Consider the following 20,913-nt stretch of genomic DNA (forward strand, 5'->3'; position numbering starts at 1 on the left):
TATGCGTAATATATAATTGTATCTGTTTCAACCTAGCGTTTCTCGACACCTTCTGATGATACCACAAAGCCCGCTCCCACATCCCATCCTCCATTGGGGCTCCCACCTCAGTCTCCCAATCTAATCGGAGTTGCATTGGTTCTTTACCTATCCTAAGCATCAGCATATCATACAACCTTGAGATCTCATGCCCTCCCTCTGTTATGTCATATATAGTGTCTACTGTATCGTCCGGCTCTGCTTCGAGGACAGTTTCGGGCCAAGTCTTTTTAATTTCGCGCGCCAGTCTATGATATGTAATATATTGGCCTGCGTGTAAACCTGTTTCCTCGCCCAACTCCTCGAAAGTTATGATGGATCCCTCCCGCCAAACATCACCAATCGTTGCCAAACCCACTGGCTCCCAGCGGCTTCTAATCCTCTTTCGCAGTTGCTCATCTCCAGTAGCCAGTGCCACCAGCGGTATCTGCAGAGAGCGCGAGCTGAGGTTTCCATCATCCTGCACGCGCGGCGCCAAATCCTCCACCCTAGCATCAACATATTGGGGCGCCCTTGCATATCTATTTCGGACAACCAGATCACTTCCTTTAAATAAAATGGGGCACAGTCTGCTCTAAACAATCCGGATTCGGGGGTGCATTCATCCGAGAGCCATTTAGCAACATACTGCAGTTGGCTCGCCACGTAGTAGGCCTCATAGTTGGGGAGCCGTATCCCCCCTTTTTCATAAGAGTTTTGCAGTTTCCACAATGCCATCCTGCATCTAGTTCCCTGCCATAAAAAGTCCCTGCATATGCTATTCAGTTTGGCAAAAAACTTCCCAGGTATGAGGTATGGAATGTTCCCAAAATAATGCAAGAGTCTGGGCAGGACCACCATCTTAAGCATTGCACTACGCCCCATCATGGCTAGCGGCAGCTTTCCCCAAAATTGCATACTGTGCTCTATCTTTCCCACCGCTACCTCTGTATTGTGCTTGTGTTCTTGTTCAACCGTATGATACACATCTATCCCAAGGTATCGAAAGGTGTCAACCGCCCAAGGGGCTTGCAATACCGGCAACTGCTCTGCAAGGAGTCCCCTATAGTTACCCAACGGGAAAATTACGGACTTCTGAGGGTTCACAGCTATTCCAGACAGCTCCGCGTACCGATCCATAACCTCTAAAATATACTGGAGGTTCTCCTCGGGATGCTTCAGATACAATAACATATCATCTGCATATAAAGAGATTAAGTGTCGCTCTCCACCCACTTCAATGCCTATGGTGTCATACTGCTGTTTGAGGTATATAGCCAACGGTTCCAATGCCAATATATATAACATAGGGGACCATGGGCATCCCTGTCTAGTACCTCTGCTTAACCGCCATCTCTCTGAAATAACTGCACCCGTCTTAACTCTAGCGAGCGGCGCACTGTATAACATCTTTGCCCATCTGACATATCCGGGCCCCATCCCATATTCCTCTAACGTCGACAGCAACCATGGCCACCTAACAGAATCGAAAGCCTTTACCGCATCCAAGGACACTACTGCCATATCACCTTCATTCCGCCCCGCCCATTCAAGGACTCGGTGGAGTCGCCTGTGATTATGAGTTATGTTTCTGTTTGGAACATAGCCCGTCTGGTCCGGGTGTATGAGTTTATCTATGACTCTCCGCAGTCTGCTCGCCAAAACGGCTGTTAATATCTTGCTGTCTTGATTCAGCATTGATAGTGGTCTGTAGGAGCCGCAACTGTGCCCAAGCTTATTTGGTTTAGGGAGCGGAATTATAATTGCTTCCCTTAGCGACTCCGGCAGCTGTCCCGCCTCAAACGCCTCATTTAGCATGTTCAGCATCGGAGGGAGCACCTCTGCCATGTATGCTTTATAAAACTCGCTCGGAAACCCGTCCGCCCCTGGGGTTTTACTAGTAGGCAATTGTCTCACCACCGCCTCTAATTCTTCTAAAGTGATTGGTGCATCCAGCTCCTCTCTCTCTTCAGCACTTATCCTTGGTAGGCCTATATCTTCGAGTGTTTCTTTTATCCTCTCTTGATTATCCTCTTCAACATCCCCATATAGTTCTCTGTAATATTTGGCAAATTCCTGATTAACTTCCTCCTGGGTGTCCACTACACTACCGTCCTCCCTTGTTATCGCCCTGATGGTGGGTCTAGGGGTTTCGCTCTTATATAACCACGCTAAAAGCCGTCCTGTTTTGTCACCTCCCGCGTGCTGCCTCTCTATATATTTCCTATAATTCAGTTTACACAACCTGTCCCAGTGCTCTCCACACGTTTGTTGAAGTTGAAGTATCCGCTCCGCATGCGGACCATTATCGCCCTCTTCTCTTTGTGTTTTTTCTAAGTCCCTCTCAGCCTCCCGTAAATCAGCCAGGATACCGCTTTGCAGGCTGTGGGACTTCGCTATGGCCACGCCCCTCAACACTACTTTAAAGGCCTCCCACAATGTGCACGCTGAGTCTACACTACCCGTGTTCTCCTCAAAGTAGGTTATGATCTCGTCCCTAAACTCTTCCTTGAACACAGGTTCCTTAAGCGCTTCCGCTCGGAGCCTCCACGTCGGGATCCTCGCTCTTGGAGGGCAGTACTGCCAAGTGACAATCAAGGGCGAGTGGTCCGACAGGACTCTCGCTTTATATTCCGCCTGCACCACTTCCATTATTAGGCCTGACGTAGCAAAGACATAGGGCCTCATTCCGAGTACGGCGCTAACCAGTGGCGCTATTAACGCCTTGGTTGACGCCGTACCCGGACCGGCAGCGCCTTGGTGGTTGGCGGAATTACCGCCCCATTCCAAGGTTGGCGGGGCGGTAATTCCCCAATCCCCATTTACCCTTCCCCATTCCCATTCTTGCCCCATAGGGCATAATGGGAGTGGGGAAGGCGTCAATTACGCCACCGTAAATTACGGTGGCGTAATTAACATCAATGTCCCTTAGCGCCATGGTATTTAACGCCTGCTAAAAGCAGGTGTTAAAAGCACCATGGCGCTAAGGGAACTCGGAGTATGGCGGTAAGGGATTACCGCCACCGCTCTCGTTAGCGGTGGCCGCTATCCCTTACCGCCATACTCGGAATGAGGCCCATAGTCTAATCTGGTGGACAACTGGTGTGGGGCCGAGTAATGAGAGTACTGTCTTTCTCGGGGGTGCTTCGCTCTCCATACGTCAGTCAGGTCAAAATCACTGAGCAGTGCTTGCAACACCCGTGCCGCCGGGGCGGGTTTTTCCATTTTCTGGTCTGATCTGTCCACCCTTGGGTCTAGTACGCAGTTAAAATCCCCACCCCATAGTACCGCACTTCCCATACACATACCCAGGGTAGCACTCAGGGTTCTGAAATACCTCGCTGTATTCTGATTGGGAGCATATGTATTGATTACACTTATCTCTCTGTTCTCTACCAGGCCCCTGAGTGCTACCATTCTCCCGTCCGCTCCTGCAGTTTCCTGTAACACATGAAAGGGGACATGTGGGGCCACCCAGATAAGGACCCCTCTAGCATAAGCCGAGTATGTTGAGCCCACCACCACTCCTTTCCATTTCTTCTTGATCATTCCCAGTCTCTCACTTGTCAGATGGGTCTCTTGTAATAACGCAATGTCTATTTTTTGTCGTCGCAAGTATAGCATAACCTTGTTCCTCTTCAAATAACTGTTTAGACCCCTAACATTCCACGTAATCATTTTAAGGTCCCCCATGGCCCGTTATGTTTTCCGCCCCCACCTCTGCAACGCAATCAACTGTTTGTACCCATTTTTGTCTGTTTAGGCTCATATCCCAGTTCAAACTCCCCTTAACTACACACACCCCTGACACTCCTCCCTTCCCCTTCTCCCACCCAACCACACCCAACTCCCCACACCTCCCACCCCCCATATTCCCTCCCAACAACCCCTCCCCCCTCCCCAACTGTTGCCCAGCTCCATCCCTGGATCTCAGGCTCGCCCGCATCTAGCACTTTTCTGGCTTCCGCCTGTACTCAGTGCTCCGCGGGGTAAGGCCGCCCTACTGGCTAGCCTACTAAGACTAGTATGGGAGGGGTAGGGTGCTTGCGTTCTGCCGCTCCTATTTGCTAAGAATTGAACACACACAACTGTACAATTACCACATATGTCTATCCTCTTTGCTATATTCAAGTCCTTGCGTTCACTCAAGTCCATGGGATCTGCTTCAGGTGCCACCCGTACCCATTAATACCCCTCAGCCATAGTCATCACTCATTCTAATGGATACCCACTGCGCATCATATCCCGCCACATGTAATGTCCCAGCCACTTATCGTGTTACTCCTGCGCCTGATCCGCCTCCTGTTCCGGGCACCCCTGAAGGTCTAGCCAGGTCGTCGCTTCTTCGGGCGTGTGGAAAAGAAACATCTTGCTCTTATGTATCACTTTTAGCTTCGCGGGATACAGCAGCATATATTTGATCCCCACCGCACGTAGCCTTCTTTTGATCGCCACGTAGCTGTATCGCTGCCTTTGGACCAGCATCGTGTAATCTGGATACGCCGTGACGGTGCACGACGCCCTCTCAATGGTTCCACCCTTGCGGAAGTATTCCAAAATCTTCTCGCGATCCTTATAGTTCAGTATTTTCGCTATGATAGGCCGGGGGGGAGCCCCCGGTTGTGGCCTCCTCACGAGGGCCCTATGCGCCCGCTCTACAGTAAAACCTTGCGAGAGTTTTTCGGCCCCGATTTCTTGCAGGAGTAAATTTTCGATGTAGTCTGTGGGGTCTCGGCCTTCCTCTCCCTCTGGGAGTCCGACGACGCGAATGTTGTTTCTCCTCGCTCTACCTTCCGCCTCCTCCGCCCGATTCTCCAGGTTAGCTACTTGCTGTTTCAGCGCGTGGACCTCCTTTGCATTGCTGCTACTAGTGTCCGTGTTGGTTTTCACCGCACTTTCCAAGCAGCTCGTTCTCTCCGCCAACGCCCTGACATCTTGCCTCAGCAAGGTGATATCGATGCCCACTGCATCTATCTTGGCCTCCAGGGAAATGCGCAAGTCAGCCATCGCTAGCCCCCATGAATCTTTTAGTTCCGTGATAGCCGCTAAAATCTGGTGGTTTTCGATCGTTATGGCGCTCTCCATCGGTCCTGACGCTCCCTTGAGTGCCGTGGTCGCTGGAGACAACTGCGTCTTGGCAAATGTTTCCATCGTGGACTGTTTATTCTTGCTCTTGGTTATGGTCCCTCTTCCCGCCATCTTGCCTGTGGGCGCTTAGTCTCTGACGTGTCTGCTCCGCACTTCTGTTCCGACGCACACCCAGGGCCCAGAAAGTTGACCAGGAGAGCCTCCGTACTGGCTTACATTCGCCGGGCTGTTCCTGGAGTGGGTTGTGCTCTCCCACGTATTGGCTCCTTTTGTTGATCGCGGGGGGCAACTCCTTATATCGCTTGCCCCCGACTTTTGGGCTCTTGCGCAATGTGCACCGCTGGGTATATCCTCAGCCGTCTTCCCCGCGCACCACCATATACGTGGTGCCGGCTGCGTTTACGCACTGTCACATCCCACTTCAGTGTACCACTGGGCAGTACCTACCAGCATAACAGTTCTGTGCACCATGCCCCCCTAGCCTCTCGCATGTATTCTCGCTGGCTCACCTTCTCGGTCTTGTCGTAGGTGGGGTCCTCACATCAGATCCCTGTGAGCCGCTATCCCAAAGTCCATGTGGCATATCCCTGCGCTTTCACCCTTCCGCGCAGACCTGTTAATTATGCCCCATTTGGCGCTCCGTCAGGGGCCAAGAGCTCTGGGTCCATGAGTCCCCCTCGCTGTAGTACGGCGCACGTTCGTTCTTTACAATGTTCCAATTATGGCCTGCGGGGAGCCCCACGTTTCCAGAACAAAGGGAAGTGTTTCCCTTCCAGTCGTGTGCCAGTCCTTCATGGGCCTCCTGCTTAAGCTTCCATTCGTTGGTCTCCCCGTGTTATGTCAGCATACACAATGCTGGTTGCAGGGCCTCCAGTCCTCCTCTGAGCTCGCCGCATCCACTTCCAGCTCCGTTCTATTTGTTCAGCTGGGCAGCAAAGCCTCACCATGCATTCGGCTTCCTCGCATAACACGCCAGCCAATGGTCTGAGTGACGCTCCTCACGTCCTCTGCCGCTACATTATATCTATCTCGTTCATCATTACTCGCGCCTTTCCATTTTAGGCCCCCGATGCTTTTGTTTCGTTTTCTGCAGGCAGCAGGAGCCGCGCATCGAGTCAGCTGGTGGCCGAGGAAAGCAACCTCGGCTTCGCGTGTAATTCTCCCTCCAGGTCGTTAGCAGGGGATCGGCCCGACTTCTTTGTGGCAGGGCAGCAACGTGCGGTGCGCTTTCATCCGCACTGCAGTTACGGCCGCTCATCCTTTGTTCGCCGCCATTTTGGATACAATGTATCCATGCAGCTAGGCTCCTCGGGTTCCTCGGTCTTGCCGATAATTGCCCAGTCAGCTGAAATCTTCTTGGGTCTGGTAGCGCATACGTTCCCACGCACGCACATCCCTTCTGATGACAATTTTGGCCGGTATTACGTGCGTTTCCTCAAGGATCAGTGTCGGATCATCGGAGCAGCTCTAGCCCGCACGTCCTACTCCATGGCTGGTAAGCCACGCCCCCCAAATGGTTATACATATTGCATATTACATACTATATGACTCCAAGGGCCACTCTAGTACTTAGTTGCATACAAACGAGAGCTTCACACCACACCTGAAAAAGTGCTATGTGTAATTTAGAGTTGAGAGTGTTAACACACTGTACCCAAAAATCTACCTGCTCAATGAATTCAGGGTTATGAACAAATCCCCCTAGATGTTTAATGCGATTTGTTCTCATCGTAGAGCAGAGTGTTAAGACATGTCGAGCAGTTTCAATCTCATTGGGAAGTTCACATATTCTACAATACCTCTCAGTTTTGGCTAAGCCCAACTCCTGACCCCTGGCCGCCAAAGTTGGCAAGTGGTTGATGCGTAAGAGTAAAATAAAATGCCTCAATTGGTCCGACGGACAGAGGTTTAAGAAGGGTTGCGCCTTCATAAAAGTATAAAGAACATGCGTAACAAAGCTATAGGTTTTCAGGCCTTCAAGATGAGTATAATTACATTGCCAATCCCACAAATTTAGGCGGTTACGCAACTTGTTAAACAAGCATTCATTTTCTCGGCCCCATTCGGGTACCCAACTGATTTCTTCACACAAGTTATTCAGCTGAGTTGCAAATCTTTTCAGTCGGCCTGCCTCCATATCCCTACTAATACACATGAGAAGGCTGTTAGTAGGATTATTCTTAAGCCGTATGTAAAATTCCATCCGCTTTTTCAGGACCATAGCCCTGAGAGATCTAATTTCTAGTTCCAGTCTGATCATGGCCATAGGGATGCATTGTGGGAGGCCGAGGATTTTCCTCCAGAATCTACCTTCTACAAGCTGTAACCATCCCAGATTCATATTAAAGAGAGGGTCAAGGCCATAGGTAACCATAGGGGCCAGACACTGAATATACAACTGGCGTGCCGCCCATATTGAGAAGCCACTCTGTTCACGTGTAAATGTGTGTATAAGCGCAGTAAGTTGCGCCGCTTTTGCACTGCGCGCCTGAATGCATGTGAGATAGTTCCCCTTATGATCGAATTCTACGCCAAGATATTTATACGTAAGGGTGTATTTGATTTCAGTCGCTCCAATCATCATGCAAGGCCTAGCTACTCTTCCTGCCGAAAACAGTAGCAGATTTGTTTTACTGGTGTTTATCACAAGTTCATTGGCCTCAGCATACCGCTATAGCTGCTCCGCAGATCTTAGGATCCCACTAAAGGTGTGATCTAGGATGACTAGGTCATCCGCGTAAGCCAGTATGGGGCAGTGACTAGAGCCAATCTTTGGTGGGCAATTATTGATCCCCTGTAAACATCCTGGCACGTCAGAGACGAACAAGTTGTACAGAGTAGGTGCTGTTACACACCCCTGTTTTACCCCTCTAGTCTGGAGAACGGGTTTAGTCACTGCACCTAAATTATCCAACCGCACTTGTATCGTGTTGTTCGTATGCAGGAGTTCTAAATAATAGAGTAAAGATTCCGGACAGCCTAGTTTCCTTAATTTCTTCCATAATAAGGATCGATTTACTGGATCAAAGGCTGCCCTGAAATCTATAAAGAGTGCACATAACGGAGGACTGGAGCGAATCAGGGCTTTACTTCTCAGTGCATTCATCACAAACAAATTGTGGGTTGTTGAATAGCCAGCTCTGAAACCACTTTGGAAGTTATCCAAAATGCCCTCACTCTCCACCCATTTTTGTAGCTCATTGAGTAAAAACACTGCAAACAGTTTACCAGTACAATCCAACATAGACAGTAGTCGATAGTTCTCAGGTTCAGTTCTATTACCCTTCTTGAACACTGGTATGAGGATTGCTGCCTGCCAAGATGATGGTATTTGGCCTACATCCAAGATCTTCCTAAATAGTATTTTGAGGAGACAAACCCAGAAAAGGGAGTTATTCTTCAACACCACATTAGAAAGGCCGTTCGGCCCCAGGGCTCGGGAGGAATCTAGCTTTTCAATTCTACATTATAGTTCTTCAATTGAGACCACGAAAGGCGGGAGTTTGGGTTTCATAGTGACAGGATTATCGATATTGTTGCTAATCCCACCATTACGCTTTTCCAAATAGGTAGTCCATTCGATATTACCTATAGGGTTTACCATGTAGGAGGACTTCTTCCCTTTCACCTCCCCTAAAATTGACCAGATTTTCTGAGTATTTCTGCTACAAAGAGTACTGACCGTATGTTGCCAATTGGCAAGTTTCCTCAACCTTTTATGTGTTTTTAGCCATATTCGATAGCCATTTTTCAATTCCCTCATTTTTGTGGCTGTAGCCACTCTGGTGAGGGGGCTATTTCTGACCCATCGAATATCGCTTCTAAGCTTACGCTTCCTGTCTCTAATGGCCCGGTCGTAGGTAACCTCTTTCGTAGTCTTTCCCACCGTCGTGCGCACTTTACAAGAACCATGTCGACCCGAGAAATCACTAATCCACTTCTCAATTTGCTCAGGTGACATTTGATTAAATTGATCTGTCAGTTTTGGCCCCCATTCACCTGTGGCCATAGTGGCCTTTGATATAGTCTTCTCCGACCAAGAAATGCGATTTAGGGAGTGATTACTTGTCAAGTGACCCAGGTTAGCCTCCCCCATCAACGGTGCAGAAACTCCCATACTCATGATCAGGGGGTTGTGATCACTCCATTCAATTACTTTTACCACCATATCGGAAACAATCGAAGCCACCTCCCCTCTAGTAAAAATATAATCAAGGGTACTTCCAGATCTTCCATTACTCCAGGTGTTCTTACCAGGCTTGTCACTGCAGGTCCGCCCATTAATTATTTCAAGTTCCCAACACCCAAAAAATCCCAGCCAGCAATCACCCTCCTTATCAGCAATTGGATGTTCCCATACCCTATTCTTGGATAGAAGCGGGTTATTTCCGGTGCCACCCCCACAATTAATTCAACAGTTTAAATCCCCAGCTACAATAACAAAAAACTTCTCATTGTTTAATTTCCAATCAGCAAACAGATCGTGTAGGGCTTCTTGAATATATTCTCTTGACTTTGCCCCTGGAGGATTGTAGATGTTAATTAACAGCATTTTTTCCCATAAGCCTTTTATACTAAGGGACACTTCTACCGCACATATATGATTACTGTTAACCACTGGAATCTTTTTACTTAATATCTTATTTGTAACTCCAATGGCTAGGCCCCCAAAAGGGCGCCCACGATCTCCTTTCTTTGCCAAAGTGTGATGTGTTGTATAACCATCCAAATCCGTAGGGGTCATCAACCAGGTTTCTTGCAACAGTATAAATGGGTATTTGTTTATAAATGCCAGGGAACCCTTATCCGAAAGAAAGTGTTGGTGGCCTTGAGTGTTCCAACTCAAAATAGAGTAATCTCATGGCTGCTGAAGTACCATAGGTAACGAATCAGCCAGCCATTTCAGAGTGTTCTGAATGTCTGCCAGCTGAACCTTCTTTGTAGGTGGTTGAGGGGGTCTGCCATCCTTATTCTTGGGCGCCACATAGTCTTTGCTGGGAAGGGAAGGATCTTCCTTTTCTTTACTAGCATCGACTTCCATACCAATCTGCCTTGGGGATTTCTTGTAAATCCGGATCAGTTGCGCCGATGCTAGGACACAACAATGAAGGGCTGTGACATTGGGGTTACACACCTCCAGTGGTTCAACAAAAGAGAAGTCTTCCGAGCGTATTACACGCAGCTGAGGAATCTTGTGTAACTTGGCCAGAACTTCAGATCTTGTCAACCACATATCTCTTTTCTTCTCGTTAAGATTTTTAATTACGCAGATTTTACTTGCATAAGTGTCCTCGCCTTTGTTTGTAACAGGAGATTCATAAGACTCCTCATCCACAGCTTCCCCATTTCTGCACGGTGTAGAGCATTTAGTAGATTCTCCGATTCGGCTAGCTGAAAGCTCAGATTCCGCATCTTCATGGGCCGTACTTATGGAGTCATGTGTTATGTCTGGAATAATGCAGTCATTTGGGGACCACACCCCTTTTCTCGCTCGTTTCTTATTTTTCCGGCCCCTTTTTTTGCTTTTTTTGGATCGTGCAGCTGGAGGAATGGTAGCCGGTAAAGGGGAGGCCATTTCCACCACCACGTTTTTGGCGGCTTCCCTTTTCTGTTGTCTATGCTGTTTTTTAGTCAGTGGTACTCTCGTACCCACCTCATCTCGTTCCTCCAGATTAACTCCACCAACCGGGGCCACAGGCACAGGGGCACCCTCTGTAGTAAACGGAGTTAACGGGGCTGGCTCCATATTCCCGGTCGGGTGAGGCAGCCCAAGCTGAACAATGGAGTTTGTGTGGATCCTTCCACACAACGTTAATAGAATTGTGAGGGCAAATTGGACAGGCGCCATAGAAGCCTGCAATTCCGCTATGGCTGTGCCATTTAAACCTTTGATCTTCCCACTGCCCCCCTCAATCAATGTAGGGTGAATGGGGAGTATGCCTGATAGATTGGAGGACGAATTGCCTGTTTCTTTGGGGCTAGGAATCGACCTATCCCTTTGGTAATCCTTATAGGCAGGGTTCATAACCTGCGCTTCAACCACTATTGGACTTTTCCCAGCAGACGTTGAGGGTCTGTTTAAAGTTGCCATTGATTTTTGGATGGACAAACACAAGTCCAGTAACGAGGTGTTGTCGATGTCATTTTAGTTGGTAGAGTCCAAAACACTGCTGCCGTTATGAGAGGAGGAAAGAATCTCTTTTTCTGAAGCAGCATTGTCTACGGCCGGTCTAACTTTAGGTATATTTTTCCCAAACAAGGCTGGGATAGTACCTTTTCCCGGAAAGCCACACTCCCCATTTTCATTTTTTGCTTGCTTAGGGGGTTGCTTTGCCGCTTTTTCCAGTTACCTTTTCGCAGGTTATACCTAGATTTCTCTGATTTAGCTTTGGTCATTTTGTTAAACCGCACCAAAGTACACTGGCCCCAAAAAACGATGTATGTTGCAGCGATGGCGTATACAGAGTTTACCAAGTGTATGTTCGCACCCGGTGCACGTTACAGCCCACAGTGAAAGTGAAACCACCGATAGGGATCAAAGAGGAATATCACCCTCCGCAGTCTCCCTTCGCGGTTACAGCGCTACAAGCGTTGCAGTTACGTTCCTTACCGCTCTTCTGATGCGCTTTATATGCGTCCTGGTGGGAATATGATCTCCTACCCACCGCGGCCCACAAGTGACCACAAAGGACCACTTGTCCTCCCACTTCTCCACGCGCGCTCCGCGCTAGAAATTATGTTTTGTAGAGTTGGTCGCTGTTCGCTTCTGCAAGGCTCTGCCTCCAAATTCAGTCTCCAGTGAAAAAATACTCGCAAGCACCACAAAGGACCACTTGTCCTCCCACTTCTCCGCCAAATATTGTCTTTTAAGATAGCAAACCTTTTTGGATTTTTCCAATGTTGATGAAAAATAAAGAATCCTCGTTGGCGGGGAAGGAGAGGGAGTGTCCATATGCTTTAGCATGGTCATATGTATGGGCCTGGACACAGAGACAAACAACAGTCCAGGCTTTGTGACCCTCCTAACATGGCCTCTTCATCTAATCTTCACTTTCCATGCCACTAGATTCAGTTTTAAAGTTGACATTTCTAAGGCCGCCTGTTAAGAACAATTTTTTCTTTGCTGCTTTCCTCCCATAGACTTCTATGGGACACCCTTTTTTGTTGCTTTATTTAGATTCTTGTCCTGACTTTTTAAAACGTAAGTAAAGCCTTCTGCTTTACTTCTCTTGTCATTTTGCTAATTCTTATGGGGAAACTGATTAGTCCATAAGACTATCAGTACTCATCGACTGTGGACCTCATTACAGGTTTGGTGGTATCCCGCTGATAAATCCGGCGGGATACCACCAAACGGAATTACTGTTAACGGCACTTGGTTTGCCAGAATTACCAGCAGATTACAAGTGCCAGTGAGGACCATTCCATGGAGTCCCATAGGGCTCCATGGGGGAGTTGCCGTCAATTTTTTCTGGTTGCGTGGCCAATTCCGGCCACCCCACTGGCAAACTTGGAAGATGGCGGTGCAGAAACGTGCCAGTAAACGGAATTACCAGCACGTTAATTCTGCACCGGCATATTCATAATGAGGGCCTATGTCTTTCTTGCATAGTTAGAATTGCACACATCACTTTAAAGTAAGGATATTTTCTATCCTTATATCTTTTTCTGTAATTGCTTTTTGGTTACTTTTACAATGTGCCAAGGATGAACTGGTGGCAGCAGCTACTGTATATTTGTAATTCTACTCACACACCTTTGCATTTACTGCAAATGGTTCTTAAGGATGGCTAGAATTCTAAGGTGGCCGTGCTACAAAGTTTTCGTTCATCCTTTAACCATATTGTTCTTTCGTCTTCTTCTTGCTTCTCATGTCAGAAAATGTCATATTTGAAATTACCTTTTCTGGGGAAAGCTGCTGTTTTCGTGGGCAAAGGAGTGGTTTGTGTGTGAGCCCGGATGTGGGGGCTGTGTCTGTCTGGTCGCAGTACACATCTTTGTGACTGAATGATGTTGCTGAGCAGATGTTGTGACCAGTGGCTATCCATAATTGGATAGCCACTGCCCGTTCGAATGGTGCAGTTCCGAACCATTGGTGGGCTTGTGCCCGCTCCCAGCTCAAATCTTGGGTAAAAGGAGGGCTCCTGCAGCCATTCGACAGATCATTGTTGGAGCAAAGACCCCTACGTAGAAGAGCAACCCGCTGATGACCCAAGGATGACTCCTGCAGCTGATCAGCATCGACTCAAGTGCTGTCCTGGTGAAGCCCTGCTTCACTATGTGATCTCAAGAAGATCTCGTCAATGCTTCGACCCCATGACTGGTGGACACAACCAGGCTCAAGCCCTGCTCAATGATCGTGCCTTCTGAGCATTCTGAAGTGTCCCTGGACCAAGCAGTGGACTAACCAGCTCTCTCCTGGGCCATCTCCCTGCAGCCAAGTTCATACTTGAAACCTGGATCTTCAACCTGAAGATCCAGGTTTCAAGTAAGCTGTTCTGGGCCTGCCTCTTTGTTCATCCATAGGAGATCGCCTGTCGCTGCCTGACTGTGGCGACTCGTAACTAATCTTCCTGGCTCCCTGGAGATGTCCTCAGTTTGTCTGGCCCACAGGATACTTCCTCTTTTCAACATTTGGGTGTTCTACTGGAAGCTGTCTAGAACAGATTCCTAAGCACTGTGACTGGAACTGAATCCCGACGGTGAAAATAACCTCTGCACCCACCACCCCTGGGTCTAAGAATGCATCCCCAAAGGAATCCGGAACACCAGCAGTGGTCTCTGAAGAAATCAGGATCAGGTGGGCATGTTAACATGTGTGTTTCTGTGTGTGGCCCCAACCCCTCCCTCCCCCTGTTCTCCATAGTGTTACATGGGCTTAAAGTCCTGCCCCTAAAATCCCCCTTTCCTTACTTTGGGCTTTGGAGGTCTGGTCAAGGATCCCTTTATATGCCCATCCTAGGGTCTGGGATTGAGCAAGTGTACTTACCTGACCTTTACTTAACTTTTTGACTCTTATTAATCATAACCATTACCATCACCAGTCTCTTTATAAACCTACCTGTGCTGTATAACTCCTGAACTGGAGAGTTTTGGGAACAAGACTCGAAACCATCTTATGGTTGGACTTCCGAAGAGCTAGGGAAGCTGCTCTATGGTTATTCTAAAGTGAATTTCCTACTTCTAATGCATCTGAGTATTTACCCGTTTACACTGGTTACTGAATCAAATGCTTTCCTATGTCTCCTAAGGGTGAATGCATATATTTTTTACAGTGTTGCTGTGACAATATTTGACTAGAAGTCTTAACTAGCTTAGTGTGTATTTTAAAGGCCTAATAAATTATTGTATATTTTTGTACTTATCTGCGTAACTTGAATTATTGGGGTTGTTCTGTGCGGAATCATTGTAGTCCTAGACCACTCTCACAGCCATCCTGAGACTAAAAAGCTCTTTATAGGTTTGCCGGTCCGGAAATAAGGTGCCGGTAATAACGTGTACCTGCACCCTTCCAGACTGGCAAATCACAAGTGTGCCGGTAGGGGCTGTGATCTACCGGCAGGCCTGACCTCACTCATCGTCACTGATATTATCGGTGCCTGTGATTGCGGCATCCCCATCCCATTTAGTTTAGTTTAGTTTGTTTATTTGTATAGTGCACCAACCCCACGGGCATCTGGGCGCATTTCTTGCATAGGAAGTTACATAGGTACATAGTCCTATAGGACTCCATTAGAATGGGAATTTACTGGCATCTCCACCAGCCCTAATATCCTGGTAATACCTGGATATTGGGCAGTGGAGATGGTACGGTAGTCCCCTGGTATCCTGCCAGAATTACCGGCGGGATACCGGGGGACTTATGATGAGCCCCTAAGCCTTGCCGCTATGCTACCTTACCTTGATTGAGTTTGAACATTTGTTTATTGGCATTTTCAAAATTAGAAACATTGAGAACGTGTCAAACCCTTTTATCCCTCCTTCCCTCTTCTCACACCCTCCTCCCCTCCCTCCTTTATTTAACTTTCTTTTTATCAGGTTTTCATGTAAACCAGCACACCATGACCTGGCAATATGGATTTCCCTGCAGTCCCACCCCCGGCCCAGGTTCCACCCTACCCCTCCTTAGTGCAGAATATCCATAGTCCCCTCCCACCACGCCTGTTCCTTGTTCTCTTTAGCAGAGTAGTGCAAGTCCATTTCCCCACTTGCTCGCAGTGCCCCTCTGCATTATTTACTTTTCCCATCACATTCCCGCAGACCTGTTCACAGGGGCTTTAGGTCTGGGGTGGATGCCAAATTGTTCAATAATTACCCCCAGTCCATTTCCAGCTCATTTACCCCCTCAGGATCTGTCAGTTGTCTGAAGCACTCCACCTTGGCCAAGCCTCATCTATGCACATCCTGGATCCATTGTCTCAGTGATGGTCCGCTTGCTCCCTTCCATGAGATTGCTTTTCGCCTAATGGCGAGGACTAACAGGAACCTGGCAATTTTATTCCTTGTTTTGTATCTATTTTTACCCGGTAGGAGACCCCATAATTATACATCGTGAGTGCATTTGTAAGTTCCCCCCAATAACTTGTTCAGGTGTCCCACCACCTCCTCTCCCATTATCCCGCAATCACTGGGCAGTCCCAGACTATGTGCCAGAAACCCGTATGACGCCCCCCCTCCCACATCAGGGGCAATTATGAGTCACTGATTAATTTATCATGTGTAGCTTCTACGGCGTCAAACACACTCTATGCAAATAATGGTATTGAACCAATTGGAACCGTGGATTTCTTGTTTTTTTTTTACTTGCTCCCACATCTGTACCCACATTTTATCCAAGATCGACTGGCCCGAATCCCTCTCCCACTTTGCCTTAAATGTCAATTCCTCATCTGCTTGCATGGATTGCAAGGCTCCATACAACCTGGATTTCCCCCCCTCCCCCCCGCCTTCCTCGAGCTACAACATCGTCTGCATCACAGGGCTCGTCTCTGGCTCATCCGGGATACCCTCCTAGAGTGCAACCAGCCTCCACACTACATTCGCATATATGAGGAACTGGCCCCTCGGTACCACATACAGCTGCCTCCACTCGTCAAATGTTAGTAAGTTCCCCCGGTGAAGAAATCCTCCATTGTTGTGCACTGCCTATCCTTCCGGGTCGCCAAGCCTATACTCCTCAGCGCCATTCTAATAGTCGCATCGAAACCTATGGGAAGCTGCCTGTCATAAAGGCCCTTAACCCCCCCAACTTCACCAAAAGCTTTTTCCACATTCCAAGCACCACTCTGAAAACATTTATGTCCCATTTGCCAACTATGGGGTTCCACAACAGTTCCATGCCCTGTTGGTCCTCTGCAATCCTTCCTAGAAAGCCTGCAATCTCGCCCCCGGGGGCCACGTTCCAGTGAGCTACAGACTGCAATTGCGCAACCATAACATAGATCTAAAAATCTGGAATATTCCGTCCACCCTTGTCTCTATTGCGCCATAGCGTTCTCATGGCTGTGTTCCATATTAAATCCCATAGCGTTTTGTCCAGCCTTCTGAAGAATACTTTTTTGATGACATATAGGATGTTGGTGAAGAAATACAGCAGCCTATGGAGTACCACCATTTTACAAAGAGCTACCCTCCCCATTAACGACAGGGGAAGTTTCTTCCAAAACTGCACAGCATCCCCTATCGACGATAGCACCCGCTCGTGTTGTAGACAAATGTTTTCTCAATATCATGAAAGATTTGTATCCCCAGATACTTAAATGACTCCTCTTCCCATCTAAATCTGGAACCTCTTACTTTTGCCCTTAGGCCTGCCAACAGGAATAAAAGTGATTTCTCCCTATTGATTTGGATCCCCTATAGCTTCCGGAAGTTATCTAAAATGTCCAGGGTAATCAGCATATTTTCTAGAGGATCATCCACATATAACAGATTGTCATCCGCATAGAGCGAGATGCTATGTGTCACTTCATGCACGGTTATGCCGGTTTCCGGGATGTATTGTCGTAAGTATCTCATCAGGGGTTCTAGTGCCATTGAGAATAGGATTGGGGAGACGGCAGCCCTGATGTGTACCCCGTTCCAACAACCGCCCTGAAGATACCCCAGTGCCCGCCTTTACCCTAGCCATTGGGCTGTTGTACAATAATCTAATCCAACCCATTATCCCTTCGCCCAACCCACGGTCATTCGAGCGAATCAAACACTTTAACAGCATCCAGTGCAGCCAGCGCCATTTCCCTGAGCAAATCTTTAATTATGTCAATCATGGTGCAAATGGCACAAATTCATGCTAGTATCACGCCTCCCCTATAAACCCACACTGATCACGGTGTACTAGATTCGGGACTATCCTGGCCAATCTGGATGCAAGTACTTTTCCGAGGACCTTTTCATCCACGGTCAGCAAAGAGATAGGCATGTAGGAGGCCCATTGGGTTGGGTCCTTGTCCTTTTTCAGGAACACAGTGATTATTGCCTCATCAATTCTGGTAGTATACCCTTACAGAATGCATTGTCTTATACCCTTTTCAGTTGGGGGACCAGAACACCCACAAATTCCCAATAAAACTCCACCGGGAACCCTTCGCTCCCTCAAGCTCTATTGGTTTGCATAGATTGGATCGCGTGCAATATCTCTCCCTCCTCTATGGGCACTTCCAACCCTTCCCTGGCTTACCCTTCCAATTTAGGCAGATGCACCAGGTCTAGCAAATCCGAGGCCTCCTCATCCGAGTAAGTGCCCTCAGTTGCATACAGCTGCTCGTAATACCCACGGAAGACCTTGTTTATTCCCTGTTGTGACCTTACCATCTCCCCTGCTGGGTCCTGCATCTGGGTTATCGTCACTCATGGACGTTCTTGTTTTGTGAGCCACAATGGCAGCTTGGCCCACCTTGTCTCCCTTCCCATGTATTCTCCTCATGTAGACCTTGATTGGGTTTGAGTAGTCTTCAGTGTCTGCCTGTTCATCATAACAGGGTGCCCTTGCCAAATCCACACCCAGGGTTGATTCTGGAAATCCATCTTAATGCCACCAAATAGAATAGTCACGATAAAAAAATAGGACACAGACCCATATGATCTTGCCTCCTGAATCTACCTGCACAGCTACACGAATATGCTATGATCAAAAGAAGCAAAGCACTGTCACAAGAAAGAGCACTGCTATTATTACTGTCTGATTTGAAGAGAACATTGAGGTAAAAATGAATCTTTTAATTGACATGAATCTGGGTACAAAATTGTATAGATTACAAAAAGGCTGCTCTACAGCTTCACTTCAAGACTATAAATCCAGCGTCTGCCATGCTGGAATTATTGTTTGCGCGTGATGCAGTCTCTTCATCTGTGTGTTCGTATAAGTCTTCAATGTTAATCTGATTTTGCCATGTGCAAGGGTCTGCAAGCAGGATTAGCGGTTTAACTATCAGAACCGGGTACGTCTGGATCATCAGACACTAATCAGACCCTCTAACTATAGCCAAACGCAATGCCACCCAAATCGTTGGAGAAGGGAGAAAAAACACTGGAAAATCACATCTACTAATGAAAAAAATCTGAATCAAAACAGTGTGCCTCAGGAGTGGCAACCAAATGTAAACAACCGTATTCTATCATTTATCCTGCATGGGACTAAGGGCAGCATGATTCCAGTGGGTCCTGTGGCCCTCAACATACAGTGATTTCTACCACAGGAGGCTGGAAGAAACTTCAGTTAAAGGAGAAAAGGGCACAAAATGAAGATGTAGGATAATCATCGCTCATCAGGAAGCGGGGTCTAAATCATGAAACAAGCTTAGGGATGTGTAGCGTAGGGCCTGTGGGAGAGAAACACACATATCAGGATCGAGAGAGAATGGCTGGTAGGAGCGCACAGAACGGGAGGAAGCATATACCAAGGAAATCGATCAACAAACAAGAAGTGAAGTGTTACGGCACATAGTGAGGCATGCAGGTGCCAGGAACTGTTAGCCAGGGAGTACTGAACAAGGGCAGGGCAGGACAGGAATGATATTGGAGCAGACAACATCCCATACATATATGGATAAAAAGAAATGATGGGCTTGGGAAGTATTCTTTTCATCCTTACGCATTAAGCTAGGTAGGTAGGCACAACATATAAAGCTTGAAGAAGACTGAACATTCATGATGGTGGATGAATACAGGTGGTTAGGTCTGAGCAAATAAGAATAAGGGGAGATTGGAAGACACTAAATCAACATTGAAATGAAAGAAAACTACAGCAACAACAAAAAGATGAAAGTATTCAACATTTCTAGAGTCTTAGAGTTTGTATTCCGACAACCGAACTTGAAATATCCTGGTATCGGTATCTATGAAAAATAGCTAGAAGGCTTGGTCTGTGCTACTCTATTTTTCCTAGCTGTCATAAATAACTTAAGGGGAAGATTCCAATTGTAGCAACCTATTTGAAACATTGAGTTCCCATACTTTTTATATCAGAAAGACGAGAAACTCTTTGGGTCAGGAACTACTTGTTTTTCTCTTGTCGCTGCCGTATGTTACATGAAAAAAAATAAAAAGAGCAGAAAAAGATTAGAAGAAAAATATATGACTTAAATAAAATACACTGTCACCTAATTGCTTCAATCAAAAAAAAAAGGCACACAGCATTGAGGAAGATCAAATCACTAGAATTAAGCGATTGTTTCTTTCTTCCAATGTAAAAAGTGTAATCATTGCAAAATGACAGTTGGGTTTGTGAAGTTGTAAGGAGACCTAAGAGGGAGGTGCTTATGTGAATGCTGTCGCTATATTCCGATGACTGTTTGCTGCACATCTGGGAAGAGTGTATGTGTGTCCTGCTAGATATGCCAGATGGACCAAATGTGATTTGAAGCATTTTAGTAAAACTGATTCTACACATTATGATTAGATGTCCTTCTCTTATCATTCCTTTAGTATCAGTAAATGTAAGCCTGTACATTCTGATCCCATAATATTAAAAGCTCAAATGAGGCCCACAAGTCATTCTTGAGATTTGAATACAATAGTTGAATAGCACCCATAAATTAAAGCAATCCACCTTAAATCATTCTATTGTATGGAATTCTGGTGATTTCCTTTTGGATGTTGAGAGCTGTGATCTATCTAACAATATAATAAAAGGCCTGTATGTTTGTCCGAAGCAGTAACTTTGCCTGTTGTCACCACTAGAGGGAGCTGTTGCCTTAGGATATATAGTGGTCCTACTGTGTTAATGCTAACCTGCACTTTGGCCCGTGTACACAGGATTCTATACTAGTAATGATAATATGTGTTCTGTAAATTATTTAAAAGACAATTTCATTTGAGTAGACTAAATGTTTACCTTACAAACAAGCTCATCTTGGTAATCCCCCCACATGCTACTAAAGGCAGACACGTCAACGATGAGTTGCTGGAAAGGTCCTATCACTCCGGTGGCAGGCTGAACAAAGAAAGCAGCTCCCTTCCCATCAGACAGACAAGATGCAGCAAAGTCTATACATAAAGAGCAAAGGAACATTGTAATTAATTGTTTCATTTATAATTAACTTTGTATTATCAATACATAAAGCAGTACACTGAGATCACAATTATTCATTAAACTAAATACCCTATTTTCATAAAAGCAATGTTTATATCCTAATCTCACATATTTTATGTTCATTTTTGTGTACTATATCAAGTTGTCTATCAACTGCTTAATTCTTTATAGCAATTAAACATATAATGGTATTAAGGTTGAGAAATAATTCGAAAAGAGAAAAAGCTCATATACGTTTACAAGCATAAAGATCATTACAAGTAGACAAGAAACTA

General features: G+C 46.7%; 1 protein-coding gene across 2 annotated transcripts in view; it reads right to left on the minus strand.

Annotated features, from left to right (window-relative positions):
• DLEC1 (DLEC1 cilia and flagella associated protein) overlaps positions 1-20,913 on the minus strand; it is a 1,790,999-nt gene that overhangs the window by 557,921 nt on the left and 1,212,165 nt on the right. For both annotated transcript variants that reach the window (XM_069647686.1, XM_069647685.1), the window contains exon 27: positions 20,441-20,592. In XM_069647686.1, coding sequence (XP_069503787.1) covers positions 20,441-20,592 — 152 coding nt within the window. The remainder of the gene's footprint in view (positions 1-20,440; positions 20,593-20,913) is intronic.

The sequence above is a fragment of the Ambystoma mexicanum genome, chromosome 2q, assembly GCF_040938575.1.
Source record: "Ambystoma mexicanum isolate Mex_15411 chromosome 2q, UKY_AmexF1_1, whole genome shotgun sequence".
Taxonomy (NCBI): Eukaryota; Metazoa; Chordata; class Amphibia; order Caudata; family Ambystomatidae; genus Ambystoma; species Ambystoma mexicanum.